General features: G+C 40.0%; 1 protein-coding gene and 1 long non-coding RNA gene across 2 annotated transcripts; one reads left to right on the top strand and one right to left on the bottom strand.

The window, feature by feature from the left end:
* The first annotated feature begins 481 nt into the window (after positions 1-481).
* LOC115307750 lies at positions 482-6738 on the top strand. The gene is made up of 3 exons (XR_003916100.1): positions 482-528; positions 1009-1143; positions 5270-6738. It is a non-coding gene; the product is annotated as an uncharacterized LOC115307750 (long non-coding RNA).
* Positions 6739-6842: 104 nt separating this feature from the next.
* On the bottom strand, positions 6843-21690 carry QRSL1 (glutaminyl-tRNA amidotransferase subunit QRSL1). The gene is made up of 11 exons (XM_029962752.1): positions 21565-21690; positions 20823-20982; positions 19804-19902; positions 18293-18389; positions 16477-16653; positions 14084-14259; positions 13863-13975; positions 12150-12342; positions 11638-11755; positions 7791-7996; positions 6843-7300 (listed from the first exon to the last, which is right to left on the bottom strand). The coding sequence occupies exons 1-11, from the start codon at positions 21688-21690 to the stop codon at positions 7089-7091; spliced, it is 1677 nt and encodes a 558-aa protein (XP_029818612.1). The 3' UTR covers positions 6843-7088.
* Between the last annotated feature and the right edge of the window lie 39 nt (positions 21691-21729).

A 21729-nucleotide genomic window follows, 5' to 3' on the forward strand; every position in this document is an offset into this window, starting at 1 on the left:
TAGGCAAGCTGGTGTCCCTGGGAGCAGGTAGATTGACTCAGAGATGATGCTTCTCCCTGAAGGAATTTTTGAGGTATTTTGTGCTCTCCCTGAGGCAGGCTGTATTGGCAAAGTCCATATTGTCAGTGTGGTTGTAAAGCATAGGGAACAGACACAAATATAACCCTAAATGGAAGACCTGGAAGGAAATGTAGCTTGCAGCTCAGTTCAGCGATGTGGATGTCCCTCTGTCTGTTGCATCCCTGACTGGGGCTTCAATAGAGAATTTTGTTTTTTATCTGTTTAAATACTGTGAAGTTAGATGTTTTCTTCTCTAAAAGAAATTGTTTTTCATAAAATACATTTATTTTACATGCTGTGAGAAAAAAGCACAGCACAAACTTTGAAACACAATTGTACTTTTGCCCCCCTGTTTTTCAAGTTAATAATTGTCAAAGTGCTATGACTAGAATATCCTTTTAAAGTAGTATCTTCCCAGTGTAAGTGATGCCATTTTCCTTCATGGCTTGTCCTGTCCACTCCTCTGGGGTAAGTCTTAATTTTCATCACTGAACAAAATTCTACACTTTGTGTGTGAACAAGAAGGTAACATAATGGCACCTCCTTCCAACCCCAGTTGCAGTGACCATCTGGAGACCTCCCTGTTCAACTTTGGATGAACTTCAGCTGAAGTATGAGAGCCAGTTGGGCTCCATACAAGCTGTTCCAAGCCTCATTGTTGTTATTAGCAGTTTGTCTTAGTGACAAGGCTGCATTTTGCCTATTGAAGGTTTGGTTTTAGTGATTCAGCGTGTTTCCATTGTTCACAATTGAGAGTGGATCATTCAGGCTCTTGTGTTTCCAGTGCTGTGGATACAATAGCTCATTATCCTAGGGTGGCTTTTTTGTTGGGGTTTTTATGGAGGTTTTGGATAGATGCACAATAGATGTAAGCTCTTTTCAGGGGCAAGTTCTTTTCTTGATATCCTTGCACAGTGTTTATTGCAATGGGCCTCTGTTTGCTTTTAGCTTTCCAAGCAAGCCAATCGTGGATTAGAGCGAGGGCCAAACCTCCAAGTTTTTGTTAAGGTTGGCTGCAGCTCCTCAACCTGTATTTGCTGTTGTCAATAGATGGGTGCATCGTCACGATTCATCAAGGCACAGGTGAGGCTTACAGACGCCATACAGGAGAAACTGGATTTTATTTTGCTCTAATTCCATTAGCAGCAATGGCTTGAAAAATGATTGCAATGAGGGTAAAGCTATGGTGATAAGGAAAGTTATTTGAAGGACACATTCTTTGTTTCTGACGACATGAAACTGAGAGTTACTGTCAAAACAGTGGAGAGTTGGACTCTACAGGAAAAACTGGAAAACTCCGATAATTTGAATAGCAGTGACGAGAAGGAGTGCAGGGTCATGAACCCAGAGGTTTAATAATGAGCTCTCAGCTCATACGGGAAATGCTTATCCATTGAAAGCAAAAGAGGCAGAGCAAGCCCTGAGTGCATTGGTTAATCATAAATTGGCTCTGAGCTATTGGTATGGTGAAATGTGGCTCAGTAAAACACAAGTGTGATTCCAGAGCGTTCTGCAGAAGAATTTTTCAAGAGTGACAGGGAAATATTAATGCTGTTGTACTTGTAAAACTGCACCTGGAATTCCATTTACAATACTTGTCACCTATGTTGGAAGATGTGGATTCAGTTGGAGCAGGTGCGGTGAACGGCTACAGAGATTAGCACAGGGCACTCTAATACACAGGAGTAAACTGTTTGAGCAGAATAAAGGCTAAGGAACAATGCAACTGTACTCTATAAATACAAGAGTGAATTAAACACAAGGAGTGAGAAGGCATATTTAAACAAAAGAACAATAATGCCTTGAGCAAATAGGGGTGTGTGTGGCTTGGCCATAGTTTAAGTTTCTAAACAAAAGATTCTGGAATATTAATAGGAGGAAGAAATCAAAAATACTCCTTAGATTTTAATAAGTTTATGGACATGACTATGAAATAGTTATCTATGAAGAGAAATCAGGCCCACAAGGTCCCTTTTGCAGTGTGTTGCTAGGCTTCCTGAAGTATTTCATTAATAACATGTTTTGGTTTTGGTCTTTGTTAAGCATGGATTTTGTGTGTCTGTGCCAGGTACTGTATGTGCCTGAGTAGTGCTCACTTTGGCACTAAAAGCTTGCAAACACGAGTCTTAAATGCTCTGGTCTTGGACTAAATCAGGCAGACTCTATTCTCAAAGCTACCCACCTTCAAAGAATGCAACTTAGGAACGTGAAGTCAGGGCCCCTCCTTCATCAGAATACTTCTGATGATCCTTGTGGATCCCATCCACCTCAGAATATTCTGTGATTCTCTGCACTTCCTCAAACCCATGTCCTTTATCTCTTCAATCTTCCTCTCGAAAGTCTCTGGCTTCTCAAGTGAGTTACCAGCCTTCTATGACACTTAATACTTCCCCTCTTTTGTGTGGTTTTTATCTCCTAGTGTTTCAAGCTTGCCTAGACAACCTTTCTGTGCTTCTCCGTGTCACTTCCCAAGCTGAAACGTCCCCTCCTGGGTGGCACAGTGAAGTGCCTAGGGCTTTTATTCCATATGCTGCAGTGCACGCATTTGTCTCCCCTTTGGGATTGATGTTAGCAGATAGCAGCTGCCCCAATTCACAGTACAGGCAGGTGCCCAGTTGCTGCCAGCCAGTACTGATCACCTACTACCTCCCCCTTATCACAGCCTCTTACACACTCCTGCAGCAGCCCTTCAGACAGTCTGTCCTCTGCCCTGTAACTCCAAGCCCCTTTCCTCTCCCACCATAATGCACCATCCCCTGAAAAGAGGCCTCTAATCCAGGAGTCTCTGTTGCTGCCCCAGGAGTCTGAGCTGACACACGACAGCAACATGTGCACCATATGTCACAATCAGTGCAGCAAGGCAGGACACACAAATCCATACACCACGGGCTGTGACACAAAGAACAGTCTCTTTAGCTGAAAAAGATTCAGTTCCCAGCTCTTTGAAGTCCATTTCATCACATATTGTGCCACAGCATCGGCTTGTGACTCTCTACAGCACTTAGACCCTTATTGTGTGGGTATCAGACCATAGCATGGGCTATAAAATGCTACTCAGGGCCTGGCAAAGCCCCCTGGATGGGTTCCTGCTGCTTTCCCTGAGTGCCCTGCTCCCCTGATCTAAAGACACCTTTCATTGCTGTTCAACAGTGAGTACATGAAGATGCCTGTGCTGGGTGGGAAAAAAATCCTTTCTTCTGCTTATGAAAGAAGGTTAGCATGGAATCGCTTAATTGCGTCTGGACATTAGTAAATTGAAGGTGTGGTAAGCTAATTAAGAAGCTTGGGAGTATTTTTCATTTGCTGCCTCTTTCTAACATTCCTGTAACCGAATATCTCCTTTTTTATTTTAGAGACAGACTGAAAAATAACAAAATTAGATAAACCTCTTTTGCTTCTCTGACTTTTTTGCTGATTTCCTTGCCCTCTCTGGTGGCATTATGGGCATCAATTTAACATGAGGTATGACTGCCATGTAACCCCAGCAGAGATTTTTAGATATGCTGTGCACACCTCTTCCTTCCTTTTCAGTTGCCCATCTGTATGCGAGTCCAGTGGTACTGCTCTCAGTATTCTGGGGGGCAGAGCTGAGGGGAAGGCCCGTGGGACACCCCAACTAGGCTACAAAGCCCATTCCCTATTGCAGCTTTACAGATAGATTAGTTCCTAGGTGAATCATAAAAGTGACGGAGAAGTGACCAGCACTATGTAAGGAGAAGCTACAATGAAGTTGCAGTTACTACAAGTGCCTAATGCCTAAAAACTGAGAAATAGGGGAATAGAGAAGTAGCAGCAGTCAGGTTAAATTTTGCTTTGAATTTCTCCTTATTTTGAGTGCCCTTAAGGAGGTTGAGGGAAAAACATGTATGTGGAAACCACATAAACTGCAATATCAAATTGCAATTGCATTTAAAATCATCTTAAGCAAAACCTCTTGATAATTTTCTTCTCAAAAATTACTTTTCCACTATACAATGTTCTTACAGTTTCTCATTACCTGAAGAAAAAACAATTTGCACCTAAGAGCAGATTGCTTGTTTGCTAAAGCTCTAGCTTTTGTTTCCTTCCAGGAAACACTGGAATTATCTGGGCTCACTGTGTGCTAAGGTTACACCTTACCCCCTGCTGTGGCTCATGCTGCTCGTGTCATGAAACTTCCAACTCTATTATTTCAGTGAATAGTTTTTCAAGGCAGCTGTGCAAAATGTGTGTATAGGCAGGTGGGATTTTTTGTTTCGTTTTTGTTTTTTTGTTTTGTTTTTTTATACCTAGACCTTCCTGCTCCTTGGAATTCCTGTAACAAAGAGTTTTAAGAGTCTATCTGGCATAGAAACTTTTCTGTTCATAACTCCAGAGACATGACCGTGACCTGGGAGCAGCTGCACAAAGCTCAGCTCTAATATACCCCTCACAACCACTTACACTTACAGGTAAGCTGGGGTGTTAAGCTCCTTCAGGAACTGCTGAGGGGCTGAGAGTGAACTACTTTGAACAGTTTTTCTAATATGAGAACAGCAGAAGTCTCTTAGCTATTCTCTTGCACAACATAAGGAACTCTTGCTTACATCCTGAAGCTGCTTGACTATGCTGGTTCCTAAGTTCTTACCTCAGGTTTGGTGAAGTTCCAGCCTTAGAAAATGAAGGGAAGAAAGAGCATTAAGCATATGGTCCCCAAAAATGCAAACCAGCTAGGAGTGGAAGCAGGGTAGAACTGTTGTTGGGGCTGCTTTGAAATCTGATAGCCCAGAAATTTAAGTATTTACCCAGGAGTTTGGTTTTCGAGTCTCTACTATCTTTAATTCAAAGATGGGTCTCAACTACTAACAGAAAGACCATGCAGAATGGATGTCTGTTTGTCTGGTTTGTACCTTCTCCACTGTGTATTTCACTGCAGTTATTGTACGTTCAGAAATCTGCCAGGAGAAAAAACTCTGAAGGACCTGTCTCAGAGCAATCAATTGCTATTGTCATCTGAATGCTTGTTTAGAGGATTCTGGAGACTGAAATCAGAGCCCTGCTTTAAGAAAAAGTAGTTCAGATACAGGAACAGTTCCCCTTCACCTACCCCTCCTCTAGCTGCTTGGGAAACATGGAGTGGGATCTTTGCCTTGATCCAGTTTTTCCATCAGATTTCTCTTTGTATCAGAGAAGTTTTAAGAGAAAGACTGCCAAGCATAAGCACAATTCTCTGCTTGTTCTCTTTTGTCAGTAACACTCCAAGCTGCTCCATGTCCATCCAGGAATGCTCTCCACAGCCACAATTTTATCTCAAACTCTGAGAAAAAGACACTGACTTACTTTCAGAAACAGCAAGTGGTAGGTCTTGGTTTGGGACGTGACTACAGATCAAAGAGCACCTATTGCAAGTATATATCCATGTATATCAACTTGGAAAATGGATAACCTCACCAAGAGCTCTGGTCAGCAAGCTGCTATAAGACAAGATGCATGATTACAGCATATCTAAATTACTGAACAAGACAACAGCGAAAAAAGTCTGTTGAGATCTTCAATTCATCATCACCCACTGACAGAAAAGCAATTTCCCCAAAGACTGTTCTGTGGAAAAATTCAGACAGAATCAGGCTGAAAACAGGCTATATCTTGATTTTTAGTGCTGAAGAATTTAATTTCACTTTTAGAATTTTTGTCATGTAGGATTTTTAGTTGTGTGATATAACTCACTTTGGGGTATGGAAAATTCACCAATTGTGCAATTTTTAGAAATAAGGTTGTTATTGTTTTATATGGGTGGCAATATAGGCTATGACAAGACATAATTCAGGAAGATTCCATATGTTTCCATATGGGACCACATCTCAGTCATTTTCCCCACCCTACACTATTTACACCTGTGCATGCTGTAGACTACAACTGAAAATGAATCTGATGCAAAAACAAATCCACAAGCTTCATCCTTCATATTTTTCTAACTTTCAAGAAATGGAAACTGCAACATTCAAAACAGGTTATTAGCTGTTTAGTAAGTCTTCCAGTCTACAACTTGATCGTTTGGAAATTCAGTTCAAATTACTATTGTGTTGAATGACTGCCCATGAAGGAATAGGTAGTAGTATTCTTATGGAGAGTTACACTGAGACGATCTCTTTCTTAGTAAGTATTAATTTCAAGTGCTGATTATAAAGAACAGTGATGAAGAAAGAGGAAAACAACTACTCAAGACCACTAGGCATCTTTTCCCAGAAGAAATCTGGAATTTATCATTTTTACATGGACGTAACCAGAGTAATCTGCATGATTTGTAAACCTGGAGGTTATTTTCACCTCCTGCATGAGAGTTAGCTAGAAGTAGGGAATATTTTTATGTTTTTAAATGAACTAATATTTCCACATCTTGAAATTTTGATAAAATAGGGATCTAAATGCAGGCCTGATTTAGTTTTCTCACAGTGACCTTAATAAGCATCACACAAAAGATGTGTAGATGTGGCACTAGGGACACGGCTGAGTGGTGGACTTTGCAGTGCTGGGTTGGACTCAATGATCTTAAAAGTCTTTTCCAACCTAAACGATGCTATGATTCTTTGTTATTCCCTTGTTTCCTTTTGTATTTAACTCTTGGTGAACAGATCCTTAATACATTTGCTCCAACAAAGCTTGTCTGGTTGTTGCCATTACAAAAGTCCACACTCCAGAAGGAAACCAAACCCTTTGGCAACCATGAAATTTTCACACAAAAGCTCAGGTTAGTTCTTTAATGGGCCAGATACCTTAGATGCACTCTGGGGATGGAAAAAAAAATCAGTTCCACAGGCATAAAATACATAATTTCAACTTGGTGGTTTTAATATCATTTAAAAATGGTTCTTAATAACATAAACATGTTTACTTAATGGTTCACTTTGCCTTAATTACAGAGTACCAAGGTGTCATGATTCCATCCTGCATTATTGCATAAGGTCTTCTTAAAACAGATTATTATTTCTGCAAAGGATAATTAACTGCAAGAATACATCTTTAGACCATCCCCACAGCTTTCTTGCTTTAGCTGACTAGCAAGTCCCGTGTTATGAAAAAGAAGCAGATTTCTTATGCTGAAAAACATCACGGTCATGCCCCTTTACTTCTTCTAGCTGGATCATTGGGAATTGTACTTGTTTTTCAAACCATTTGGCTACTGTGAGAAGCTGCTCTTCCTGGAATGAACGTCCTATGAACTGAAGCCCAACTGGCAAGCCTCTCTCTGAAAGAGCTGTAGGAACATTTATGGCTGGCAGTCCTGAAGGAAAAAAAGATACACATACAAAGACTTACTATTAAACAGTAGTTGGAGTAATTTTTGTAACAATTCTAAGAGAACCAGAAGAAAAATTATGTAGTGGAGAACGACTAGCTAAAATAATTTGAGTCAATGAACTAAGGATACTGCTAGGTGATCACAAGAAATTAATTAGACTGATTTAAGGAGCCATCATCTCTGAAAAGATAATCAGTTCTCCTTAGAAAGAGATTCAAGTTTTGTCTCCAGAACTGGAATGGATTCATCTTACCTGGAGCCCACACTCAGCTCCAGAGTGCCTCACTTTAAAATCTAGTCTTACATTTTCAAGCATTTAATAAACCATCCTTACACTTGGTTATCACTGTAAGAATTACAACATGGGAGTGAAATATCTTGATCCTAAAGAAGAGGTGAAATAGCTAAAGGGACCAGACATTAAAAATTACTAGGCAGGGGAAAACATAGTTTAATTCCTGTCCGTACTCACCAGCCATGTTTGCAGCCTGTGTCAGGATGTCATCTTGTGCGCTGCGGGTTCTGTTGTCTTCTTTGATGAATTCCTTATATGGTGCTGCATCACTCAGAGTAGTAGGAGTGAGTAAAACATCAACACCGCTCCTGAAAACCTTCACAAAGTCATTGGCAATGAGACGTCTGACTTTCTGTGCCTTGACAAAGTACTTCTCATAGTTCCTAGAAAAAAATATGGACATGAGGGCATGACACTTTAATTCCTAAAATACAGAACCTAATTTCTTAGGTACTGTAGAAAAGACAAGCCCAGTATTCCTTTTGGATAAAATTTTGACTCACACTGGTACTTAAGTTTTTGATATACTGTATGCTTAGTCACCATACATGGTGTTTATGCTCTCATAGCAGCAAAGTTGTCAGAGAAGGAAGAGATGAGGGCATTCAGCTAAAGAAAAGTGAAGGGAAAACAAAACCCTTACAAATCAAAACAACCGTTACAAAATCAAAACAATACTTTTATGACCATTTGGAAACTAAACTGTATATTAAATTTCATAGAATCAGAATATCCTGAGCTGGAAGGGACCCTTAGGATTATCTAGTCCAACTCCTGGCCCCACACAGGACAACTCAAAAATGTGTCTGAAAGTGTTGTCTAAATTCTTCTTGAACTCTGTCAGGCTTGATGCTGTGACCACTTCCCTGGGGAGCTTGTTCAAGTGCTCAACCCCCCTCTTGGTGAAAAACCTTTTCCTGATATCCAACCTAATTTCACTGAAGGGCAGCACAGCAAAACCTAGAAACAATAAAGAACTAAACAGGCCTGAAAAATAGGAAGTAATCATTTAGGATTCAATCCAGCAAGATACCTGAAGCATATGAAAAAGTCCCATCATTGGTGGAGGATTCTAAATGGACTTAAAACTATGTATGTGTTTGTAGTATAATTCTCTATAGAATACTATAAAGACCTTATTTTTCCCTAACCCTTTTTTTGTCCCTCACATAAACATGTGGTCTATGGATTTCCATCTTTACACAACTCTGAAGAAGAAACACATTACCCAGCTTTATGTCTATTGTTTCTTCTAACTTCATATGCAGAACTGGTAAATGTGGAATCCTCAAATTCAGGAAAGTTCAATTTCAAAAGTAACTGCCATCTAAACCCACAACTACTTGGGAAAGGAAAAAAATTAGAAAAAAGGAGGAGGAGGAAGTAAAACAAGAAAAAAAGAAAACAGAAAAAGTGGAATGAAAGGAGGAAAGAAAGACGAGAAAAAAGGGGGGGGAAAGGGGAGAAAAAGGGTGGGGACAAAAGGGTGGAGAAGAGAGGGAAAAGGGAGGTGAAAGGGGGGGCAAAAGGGAGGTGAAAGGGGGGGCAAAAGGGAGGTGAAGGGGGGGCAAAAGGAGTGAAAAGGGGGGGCAAAAGGGAAAAGGGGGGGCAAAAGGGGGCAAAAGGGGGGGCAAAAGGGGGGCAAAAGGGGGGGCAAAAAGGGGGGATAAAAGGAGGGGGCCAAAAGGGGGGGGCAAAGGGGGGCACAAAGGGGGGGGGCAAAAGGGGGGGCAAAAGGGGGGAGAAGGGAAATGGGGGAGAAGGGGAAGAAGAGGGGGAAAGATGGGGGGAAGAAAGGGGGAAGGAAGAAAAAAAGAGGAAGAAAAAGGAAAAAGGAAGAAAAAAGGGGGAAAAAAAAGATAAGGATGTGTTAACAACTGCTACATGACAGTGTTTATAAATAAAAGAAACTGCCCAAATGCTGCTTGTTAATCTAAAGATTTAAGATTCTGAAAAAAATGCAATGAAAATGGTTATAATCAATAATAAACAGCAGATTCAAGTTAAGTAGTTATATCATGGGAATTAGATCTTCTTCTACAATAATTTGTGAAATCAGCCTAGCTGTTAACTTCAGAAAGTCCCTAAGTGCCACACCCACACATCTTTTAAATATCTCCAGGGATGGTGACTCCACCACTTCACTGGGCAGCCTGTTCCAATGCTTGACAACTCTTTTAGGGAAGAAATTTTTCCTAATATCCAATCTAGATCTCCCCTGGTGCAACACAGGGTTGTCTCCTCTTGTCCTTTCACTTGTTACCTGGAGAAGAGACTGATCCTCACCTTGCTACAACCTCCTTTCAGGCAGTTGCAGAGAGAGTGATAAGGTCTCTCCTTTTCTCCAGGCTAAACAACCCCAGCTCCCTCCTCAACTTCTTGTAAGACTTGTGCTCCAGATCCTTCACCAGCTCCATTGCCCTCCTCTGGACTCACTCCAGCACCTCGATATCCTTATTGTAGTGAGGGGCCCAAAACTGAACACAGGACTCATGGTGAGGCCTCACCAGTGCAAAGGACAAGGGAAAAATCACTGCCCTTGTCCTGCTGGCCACAAAAGCCAGGATGCCATTGGTTTTCTTGGCCACCTGGGCACACTGCTGGCTCATGTTCAGCTGCTGTTGACCAGCACTACCAGGTCCTTTTCCACCAAGCAGCTTTCCAGCCACTCTTCCCTCAGCCTGTAGCACTGCAGGGGGTTGTTGGGAGCCAAGGGCAGGACCCAGCACTCGGCCTTGTCCAACCTCTTGCAGTTGGACTTGGCCCATTGATCCAGTTTGTCCAGATTCCTACGCAAAGCTGTCCTACCCTCCAGCAGATCAACACTCCCACCCAGCTTGGTGTCGTCTGCAAACTTGCTGAGGGAGGACTCGATCCCCTTGTCCATGTCATGTCTAAAGATGTTAAACAGAACTTCCTGAACAATCACTTAGTTATTTTAAAGATTTCAAAAGCAAGATAAATATTAATTGTAAAAGGCAACATTTGCAGGAGACACAGATGGGTTTTCCTTACTACTTATTCTAAGAATGCTTTCTGAACCCTGTGCTCTTCAAAAGTAATTTACTGTGGACAGGAACACAACTCTCCTGTTCAATCTCAATGGGAGCCAATTGTATATTCCTTCACCAAAGAGTTAACTATGTGAATTTTAAAGCAGCCTTAGGAAAGCTGATCTGGGCAGTCGTAAGTAGAAGGAGCACCCTTGGCAGGAATATCGTCATTCCATAAAAGCTGGTTGTTACAGATTAACCGACAACATTCCTGTCTCTGAGAGCAATTAAGAAGTCACATCTGATGAATACTCATGCTGACAGAGCTCCTTCAAAGCAAGTGCACTACAGAGACTGATTACAGGATTAATATTTTTGTTAGTATCTGAACAAATTCAGACAGAGAAAAACAGCACTTTTACTAACACAATTTGGGCCTGTTGGTAAGTACTGAAAGCTAAAAATGTAAAACAGATCCACGGACCAGCTTCTATTTGTGAGCTGGATAAAACCCTATCTTCTGTAAAGACATCAGTTCAGTACCTCTGCCAGCGACTCTCTTTCCCTACACACTGAGGCAAAGAGCTACAGTTAATTTAATTGATGTATCTTTGGCTTTCTCTAGAAGACCATGCTAGAATGTACTAGCAGTTTTTCTGTGCAGTTTTAATGAGATCGACAACTACAGAACTTTTAACACAACAACAGTAATGGCTTCAGTATGATTTCAATGTCATACCACAGGGTAGAGATTTTTGCTTAATTTAACTAATGGAAGCCAATAATACTCTGGTAGGGAAAAAACTATCACTAAATTGTTTTACTTATTTAATTTAGGAGGCTCACTGTTAAAACTCAGGGAAAACATTTTCATTTATTATTAACAGTTCACTACATATTGTATAGCTAAAGCAATAATAAAAATGCAAGGAGCCACTAGTTAAGAATAATTTTTTTTCCATGTCACAATGAACCATTTGCTTAAAAATCTGCCAACTTGGCAAATTTGAATTTCAAGAGGTTCTGCTTACTGTTTCAACAAGAAATAGTTTCCTGATAGAATTCTTCCTCTTACAACATCATTAAAACCTTCTCGTCGTGTTGCAGCATACATACTTTCTGTGGACTTGTTCATGTCAGAACGGTGTCCTGAAAAGAAAAAGCATTTTGGATATTAATACTTCTTGTAGTCCTTAAGATCTAACAACATTAGGTAATGTTATACATAGTGATCCAATAGGCCACTGTTTGCTGCCATCTGACACACTACTATTCTGGAAAAACAACAAAACACATTCCTGTTTTATTAGAGAAATACTAAACCAGATTTTGAGCCCACTCACATGTCTAGTAGTAGTGAAATATATTAAAATATGCATTTACTCACATATTTTTATCTGGACCAGGTTTTTTGCTCTATTCCATTATGGAGAAATAACACCAGGCATAGAACCATGAAAAGTACATCTATAAAAACTAACTTTTTCATGGCATCCAGCAATGTTTCTACTGTCTCAGAAAAAAGTTTTTTCAAAGGCCTTACCATATTCCAGTCCATCAAACCTGGCCATATTTGATGCCACTTCTGCTGTGCACAGCACGTGATAGCAGACAATTGAGTAACGAGTGTGTGGTAGACTCACTTCAACCACTTTAGCACCTGCATTCTGAAAGAGGTCAGCAGCCTTTGACCAGAGAGCCAGAATTTCACCAGACAGCCCTGGTACGTGATATTCCTTAGAGGAAAAACAAGAAGGGGAGTGGTTTTACACGCTGGTTTACTTCTAGTAGAGACCAAAATGCAAATAAATCCTTGCTAAAAATACATTGAAACCATTATCTTACCACAATATGATTTAAAGTACTTATTAAAAGCTTTTTGCATCTACTAAATATTATACAATCAAGCACTATTAAATTAACAGGATTCAGTCTTCTTAAGAGTATTATGTTCATCTTGGTAGGATCAACCTACATATCGCAATCATGGAATTTCAGCAGTTTCTCCTGAAGGACAAATTACCCAGTTATTCCCTTATTTATCTATTCACTGAGACTGTACTGAACTGCTCTGCAGTCACCAGTAGAAATTCATCAGGTCGAAATCCTGAAACTAGGGTTGCTGTGAGCAGGAAAGATAAAAAGAAATTATGGCCATGATGTATCAGTGTCAACTGACACACCTCAGTGAAACAAAGCAGGCAACCCCCACCAAAGAGTAACTACAATCAAGGAATTGAGAGAAGACTTAAATAAGCTACACTGCTGTTAAAGAGCTAAGTTAAAGATACTCCATTAAAATTCTCTATTTTTGCTTCAGTTCTAACCCACAAAAAGAGGCATAGTACTGTCTGATTTCTGAGTAGCTACGACTCATGTTTCATGTATGCATGCATCTGTTTAGGACAATCGGTAGCAGCAGAAAACATCTGTCCAAAGGTTATAAATAATTAATCAGTACCACCATTTTAGATTTATCAAAATCTAAACAGTATGCAGCTAATTAATTTTCTAGGTATATAATTTCTGCACTTTACAGATCCTGAATAATTGGTCAGTGGACATCCCTGCTTACCTAATTAAATCTTTGGGTATGTCTGTTCTAGCACAGGTTCAATAGCTGAGAATCAAACCGGTAGATGTTATTCACATTGTCACTTTGAAGGCAGAGCCTTTATTAAATTAAAAATAGGCTGGAGTCCCAAATATTGTTCCTAAATTGTAAGGACCCCTATAGTTACAAACATCATTCAATTGCATAAACCGATGCCAGATTACAGCTCTCTTTCCATCCTCTGCAAGTCACAGCTCCTTGTGCCATTCAATTGCCTTTAAAATTCTGCTTTGTATTAACACAGTGCCATTTAGACAAGTGTCTCAAAGCACTGCACAAACCAGTACCAACCTCACCGTGTGAGAAGGCACCAAGAGCAACTTGTTTGAGGTTACAGAGGTTACTAATGAAAGAGCAACAGAGAGAAACAAAGAACTGAAGTTCCCCATTTCCCCTGACGTTCCCGACAGTGCTTCCCACAATGATGACAAAATGTTTTAGATGACACGTTAGCATATGCTTACTCCAAATTGCCATAAAAGGCAACAGAACAAATACTGCTTTTTTCCAGGAGCTGCTTGTATTGTCTTCACAGTTTTAAATCATGAGAGACTGGAAGGTGGTGGGCAAGACACAAATATTTTTTTTAGGTGTCCTATTTGTTGTTCCTGTCCACAACTGTTGACAGGATTTAAATGTTACCTTGGGAATTCCTATTGAGAGCTTGCTGACATCAGTCAAATTGGGTAGTTCAAATGGCTTAAAGTTGTCCTGAATTGTGGTAGAGTCTTTAGGATCATGTCCAGCAAGTGAACCTGAAATACGACATGACATATGAAGAAAAGGAAAATGCACATTAGTTACCCAGAATTCAGTTTGTTTTGAGACAATGCTGTAAACAAAGACACATGACAAAGTAATACCTAACACAACTGCTGCGTCATCCACACATCTGGTTAGGATTCCTGGCACATCCATGGAGTTCACTAGAGGAATGAGACCATGGCGAGAGATCAGTCCATATGTTGGCTTTAAACCTACTACACCACAGTGAGCAGCAGGGTTTCGGGTAGATCCTCCTGTGTCTGACCCTAAGGCTCTATGGTTTTAAAAGGATTATCATTAGTAAAATAATTCAGAACATTTCCAAATAATAAGAACGTGTGGCTTTAAGATGCATGGCGTTAAAACTCTGTGAATTCTTCCAGATTAGAAGTCATAAACACACAGCCTAAATTTCAGTCTGCCCCCTATTCTATTTTTTATCTGTTCTTTGATTTTTATCAGGGCCTCTGAATTAGTCATCAGGAGAGCCCAAGTCTCTTCACAAAGCAGAGGCAAATAGGTAGAATTCAGACCATCTGAAGATGGCCCCAAATACCTTCCTTCTGCCTTCTCTGTTGATCTGTTCCAATACTGTGGACTCCAAAAGATACATCTCATGTGATCTAGAGCACAATTTTCAACACTGACGTCTTAGTTACTCAGTAGCCAATGCACTATGAATCAGCATCTTCCAGTATACAAATGAATAGTGACACTTCTTACCCCTAACAAGAAGGCATACTTTGGAAAGTCTAGGATGTTTTTCCTGTTTCCAAACCTATAAAGCATAGCATCAGAACTCCCAGTTTACAGTAGCTTAGGTACAAATAGGATGCGGTGGTTTTTTATTATTTTTTTGGATTCGACTTCTTTTTTTGTTCACAGGTGAAACCTTCTTCTTTCTAAATTGAAATTTTTATTTCAAAAACTGTAATGGAATTGGAAATTCATATTAAAATGAAACACGCTCTTCTCTTGTTTTTAGTAAATTTAACTCAAGCACCATTAAAAAAATAGAGCAGCTTTCATTCAAATATTTGCCAAAACCAAATTAAACTAAAGAAGTAGGTACAATTGTTACTGAAGTGAGTATATGACTCTTCCCATAGGCATCTGTTTCTGAAATGGCTGAACCAATTCAACTGACTTTGCTGAAGTGGAACTTTTTTTCAAACTTATGTGTTGATATAAAACATCCTCAATTTTGTAGCATTTTTGTACATCCAAATCTCAAATTGAAAAGATAAAGACTGGCAGTGTTCCCAATGCTTGAAAGACATTAATAGAGTGGATATACAATAGGTTATAGGCTATAAAATAGCTGGACAAAAAATCTCCCTGATCTGACAACGTGCTGAGCAGCGCAAAATGGGAGTTCAGTACAGCCAGCAATGTAAGAAAAGGTGCCAGACCCTATCAGGATCATGACAAGGACCAGCAGTTCTTGGGAATGGCTGCACCAAGTTCAGTTTCAACAGTAGTAAAATGAAGAGTAGACTATATCCTAGCAAAGGGCAATGAGATTTATAATTAAAAAAAAAATAATTAAAAAAGCTAAAAAAAGTAATCAACATTAGCAAAAAAATTTTAACAATAAAATAGATGATTGTAATGTAGTCTATGGGTAAACAAGGACAAAGTAATTAAAGAGCATTCTCAAACACCTTCCAAATAAGAGTACATTTGAAATAATATTCTATAAAACATGCTCAAACGTAGTTCTAGAAATTTTATAAAATGCAAGGTGTAAAATTTTAAGGATCAGTTTTCTTTTAAGGGTCAGATGGGGAAGATAGTATAGACAACTGATTTGCTAAATAGTGTGTTGCTATTCCATACAGTTAATAATTACCATTAAAAAAAAAAAATCCAGCTTCCTTTAGGAAAAATACCCACGAAACAACCCAAAACACACCCCTTCCCAAAAATCCTCAAACACTGAAACAGACAAGTTTTTAAGTACCTGTGTAGTAAGTACTGTGTACCCTTTTGTTAAATCAGAGATTTGACAGCTTTAAATCCCAAAGCTCATGTATTATTATGTAACTATGCTATAAAAACAAAGGAGGGGAGGAGCAATTATTATACTGTTACAAATAAGGGATCTCCTAATTTGCTGAATTACATTTTAAGCACGTTTGTGTAAGACACTAAGGAAGAGAATGTGTCACAAACCTTGTAAGACTTTTAAGAGATTATGTGGGAATAAGAATAAAACTGTCACTCCTTTACTATTATATCTCACACAGTGCAAAGTGGTCATATCAGTACACTGAATAATGCTTGAAGTGAATAAGCCTAAATTCACCTGCATGGATTAATTCTGGCTTCATGACATGCCACAAATAACCTAGGGATGCTGAAATAAAATCTTGCATGCCAGTGCCAATAACCCTCCCATTTCACACTAGCTTATGAGAAAACTACAATTATAAGACCTTCTAACATATTTTGAGACATTTATTGAAAAACAATTCTAAAAGCCTCTTACGCAAAACACGTGAAAGACGACACAGCAGCCGCGCTGCCTCCTGAGCTCCCTCCTGTTATTACCCAGTTAGACTCTTTGTCCTCAGAATGGGATTTTGGGACAGATTTTTCCTTGTATTGTCTTGAATAACTCCAGGGATTTCTGACTGGTCCAAATACTCCATCCGTACTCCCAGATCTAAGACAGAAAGGACAAATACAGACAGAAGTGACAGGTGACACAGAGTATTTACCAATTTTATTCTTTTTTCATCCAATTCCTCATCCTTCATTCTACAAATTCAATTTCAACACAAAAGAACATAATCACAAAGATATAAAACTGATTTAAGTTATGTAAAAGTAAAGGTGCACATGTGCTTCAAAACAAAGGCATTCTGTTTTTCTACCCTTGCGTTTGATGCAATACCACCGTTGTGGGGAAAACCATTCTGCTAGTGGTGGGGAACAAGCTCCACAACAGGAGGAACAAGCTCTTCTCTGTAAATGACACACTGTTACTCACTCTGTAGCCCTCTGCTGAGGCCACGAGTCCCTGGTTCAGAGCGCTAGACTAGCTTCTCAGAAACTGGCTTCAGTCACCTTGTGGCCACTTAAGTGGGAGCTGGTACCAGAAGCAGGGGCAGAGGGTACTTGCCTCCTTCCTCACAACCTCCACCTCATGTTCCCTGACTCCAAGGTGCCCATGTTACTAGCCAAATCATCAGACAGAGCAGGCAGATGACAGCAGTTGAGAACTAACCTCATTGAGACCTCATTACTTTAGAGCTGGATCAAGCTCATGGTGCATTACTTTAGAGCTGGATCAAGCTGATCAAGCTCATGGTGCAGCTATGCTGGTATTAGCATAAGAGATCATGCAAACACTCAGACCAGAAATGAGAAGCCAGTGTTGGGATAAGCCTTTTCAGGAGAATCCTGTGCTTTAATGAGCTTAGACAAGTTGCAATATTGCATAATCAGATTTTTGCCGTGCTTTTTGCCTGCTCTTCCTGAGGAATCTCTCTTTTACATAGAAATTACTTTATTCAAAACAATAGAGTCAAAGTATTTCCACCCCATCCATATGAATTCCCAATCAAACCTCTGTCTTCAGTTTAAGCAAAATAAAAATAAAACCAAAACACAGCATTTAATTGTTTCTCACAGGTAACTAAGTTCCAGATATTCCCTTCCAGACCCAGCAGTTGGTGTGACAGAGATACTCATCCCTAATGGCCTGATTCTGTTCCCTGCTACAGTTTGGCTGCCTTCACTGATTTGCTGGAGAATCAATTTTTAAGAGCATTTTTCAATGTGCTCCTGACAAAAAGTCACCAGCATTAGTGTAGGTAACTTAAAAGTGTTGCTCTAATTAGCCTTTTTGCAGCAAATCAGGGACTACTCATACTAATTACTGCAGTGGCTGACTGGCAGAGGCAGTGGCTGCCACTGGGGGCATGATAATAATTAGCTATGGGCAAAAGCCACCAGCAAGGAGGGAGAAAAAGGCAACAAATAACTGTGTTGTAACCAATTCTACAAACACACTACTGGATCTGGAAGAAGGCTGCTTATCCTTGGCCTTCTGCAAAGGCTGGACCACTTCCTCCCTCTCAAGTACAGCTCCAGTTGAACACTATGTTCATAAACCTCAGCATCTGAATCATTTACACAACAGTATAAATGCTCATGCAACTCTGTATACTCTTCACAGGTAAGTATTCATTATTGTCCAGCCTCACAGAAACAGGAATTAAGGATTACAGGTACACTGGAACAGATGGTGTGTATTCCTTTTTATGTACAATCACACATTAAAAATAATAAACACTCACCCCATTGCAAATTCATCTAGGTTTGTTTTGCCTAAAAGCACAGCTCCCTGATCCAGTAATTTCTGAACTACTGTAGCATTGTAAGGAGAAATATAACCTGAAAACAATCAGAACAATTGAGAGATTTATGAGATACAAATTATTTTTACAAGTAGCCACTCTGAACATTTCAGAATTGTCACTACCTGTGCATAAGAACTGTCAGTTCACAGTGACAGCGTTTTGCTTCACAGTAAAATGAATAATTTTCAAAATTTAACAAAAGTAAACCAAACGCTGTTTAGTTTGCAACATCATTTCTTTTCCTCCACAAATTACAATCCAGTAATTCTGGATTATACATGCCTAGAGTGTGGAGCTAAGACTTCACATAAACAAGACACCACAAGGGTAGCAAATTACTGCATTCAGTGAATTTGCAGGAACTGTCTAAAATGAGAAGAAATGAGAAACAGCTCTTTCCTGTAAAGTGCTAATCTATCCTAAATTATCTCCCATTACCATGAGATAAAGGAGCATATGGTTAACCACAGGATGAAATTCTAACTGGCTATACCGTGGTCAAACATGTGCACCCTTTGCCACTTAGACCTCACATAACATAGGATGAGAATCATGACAGTGACATGAGATCTCAGGTAATAACCAACTAATCTTGCAAATATTGACAGGGGTTTCTCCATCCCCACCTTCAACAGGAACAAGGACATCACTCCTAATACTCACTGCAGTCAATTACAACAGGTCTGCTAATGTGCTTTAATGAAAAGCATCTCAGGTAATATAACACTTTTTAAAATAGCCAAGTCATGTTTTGTTTCTACTGCTACTAAAGGTCCCATAATCAGATTAGGATTCTGCTAATTTACTTGCGTTATCTTCCACAAAACTTTATAGAGTTTTACTTTATGCAGAATAAAACAGATATAAGTAATATTTTCTACTTTTGCTTTTACAATAAAAAACCACTGTAATGCCTTGAAAATGTTCATGATGTTAATAGAAACAATGAGTTTAGGAAATTAAAAAAAAAAAAGCATTATACAACATGTTTGTATGTCGGGATTGTTAATGGCTAGTCTTCCTATAGCCATATGAAAACACTACTTAAGTCAACAATTATCAACAGAACAACAACAACAAAAAAAGGACTGTCTTTGGATTTTGCTAGGCAGAACAGTACTGACTGCTGTCCTCTAGACCTAAAAGTAATGTGAAGCAAAACGTGAATTTTAGAACAATTCTATTTTAGTATATATGTTATAATAAAAACTGCATTGTTAAAAGCATGTAGTTAATAAATAAAGAGATAATGTCCTTAGAAGAATAAAAAGATGCATCTGTGATACCAGATGAATTTGGCTGGTGAAATTTGCTAAGTGTATTTCCTCAAATGAGTCCAGCTCATTTTTTGAAAATATTTGATATCTGGAAGACCCCTCTCCATAAACCATCTAAAACCCAAAAGTTCTGAAAGGAGATCTGATTTTACTTTAAAAGCCTTACCATACCTCTTAGCATGTTTGATGCACATGTTGTCTCAATGCCAGCTGTATTAAAGTTGTCTTTTACTGCAATAGGAATGCCATCCAGAACACCTAGCGGCTGACCTGCATTAGGAATGATTGCAAAGACAACACAGATTAAAGCAAAGTGTGCTATATGTATAGCTTTCTCATCAATTACAGTTTACATGTCCCTGTGGGTGGTTTTTGGAAGCAAGAGTGCTATCCACTTGGCATTCGATGGCTGTCTGTTACATTTCCAAGAACCATCTTCCATTCCAACTCTGGCATTGAGCATTCATTCTGCCCAGACCAGACCTGGCTCTGCAGATGTGTCTAAGAGCTCTGCAGATTTGCCTAAGCCTGCAAGACAGGCAGCTGCTTCCAAAAATTTGAAAGGCCTATGTCAGGAATCAAAAATGTCTTAAGCTGCTAGAGGACAGCAAGTGTCACCCAGGAAGGAAAAAGGTACCCTATTACGTGAAAATTTACCTTTCCTGTCTTTTTTGAAATGCAAAGGAAAATGAGGATGCTCAGCCTCTAAATGCTGCAGATAACAGAACTGAAAGCTGTTCCGTTCACCAATTAATAATTGCTATTAACGAAGCTGCTTTATTTTAATTTGCCTTCTTAATTAAAAACCTGATAGGCTGAGCCAGGTGTTTGCCTACCCCCATCAACAGGCCTGTGAAGGACCACTGCATCTGCCTGTTTGTGGTACCTGCTGCTGGCTACACATCCAAAATAACCTGCTGAGGGAAGAAGGAGGCGCGCAGTAGCAGTGCTGTCAGAGAGGCACAGAGCCTGTTTAACCTGCAGTGCCTCATTTAGTCCAGGTTTTGCCTCTCATTTCTGAACTAAATGCTCTCCTGAGTGCCAAGTGTACACTCACAGAAACCTCAACCACAACTCTCATCCCCCGGTAGTCAAACAAGCAGCACAGACACCGCAAAGGTCCTTCATCTAACACAAAGAGCTCCTCCGCGGCACCCTTTTAAGGACTGATATGAGTTACAGAGACACACCTCTTTTGTATCTTTCCTCTGATGCTGCAGCCTGCTTCAAAGCGGTTTCTTCTGCTATGGTAATATAGGCATTAAGAAACTTGGTGCCTTTGATGAGCGACAGGCATTGCTGGCAGAGCTCCGTGGGAGTGACACGACCTTCCTTCAACGCTGCTGACACCTGAAAGTGTCACCGAAAATAGTTGGGAAGAAAGAAAACACTCCAACACCACCTTTTAAGTGCTAGTGAGCCAGGCATTTCTTTATTCCGGCCAGAGAGACGTAGCGAATCATCCCAGCCACATATGTCCCTTTCAAGACTATTCACATGTATTTATACACTTTAGCAAAAAAAAGAAATGAACATTCATTGGTTCTAAATTACACAATTCTCTTAATTTAATTAGTATTCTATCTGTTACCGGCTACTTTGGTCCGTATTCTTCCCTTCACTTATCATTCTTGCTTAAGATAGAGTCTCCTACTTTGTTAATGGCCTCTGCCTTCTGGTTACTCCAACGTGTCTTAGAAGGACCATAAATTTAAGATCCCAGATGACCAACCTTCAACTCCCTCAAGCTTTTTTTATTGAAGCATATCAGAGCTAGTCCAGAGAAACTCAAAGCTTCGGTGATTTAAAGATCAAACCAACAACAGTGTGTAAGGAAAAAAACCGGAACCTAGCTACCTGCTACCACTAATTAATATTTTAGGAAAGTTACGTAATTTCCAACAAAAGCACAACTCCCCTTTCAGGACAGACAGGTGACAGAGCCGGCGCAGGGGCGGTACGGGGATAAAGTGAGATCCCCGCTGAGGAAAGGAGCTCACGGAGTGCTCCCAAGAGACCCGCCGCCCCGGAGAACGGGAGCGGGGGGACCCAGGTCATCTGGGTGAGCCTGCCCCGCTCTTCAGCCTGCCCCGCTCC

The sequence above is a fragment of the Manacus vitellinus genome, unplaced genomic scaffold (assembly GCF_001715985.3).
Source record: "Manacus vitellinus isolate BGI_N305 unplaced genomic scaffold, ASM171598v3 scaffold_4_pilon, whole genome shotgun sequence".
NCBI classification, from domain to species: Eukaryota; Metazoa; Chordata; class Aves; order Passeriformes; family Pipridae; genus Manacus; species Manacus vitellinus.

Coding starts and splice junctions, on each gene's coding strand:
- QRSL1 (XM_029962752.1), bottom strand. CDS start 21,690: ATGACCTGGGTCCCCCCGCTCCCGTTCTCCGGGGCGGCGGGTCTCTTG. Junction 19,903..20,822: donor AGAGGAAAGATACAAAAGAG/GTGTGTCTCTGT, acceptor TTCCTAATGCAG/GTCAGCCGCTAGGTGTTCTG. Junction 18,390..19,803: donor TGCATCAAACATGCTAAGAG/GTATGGTAAGGC, acceptor GATTGTTTTCAG/GTTATATTTCTCCTTACAAT.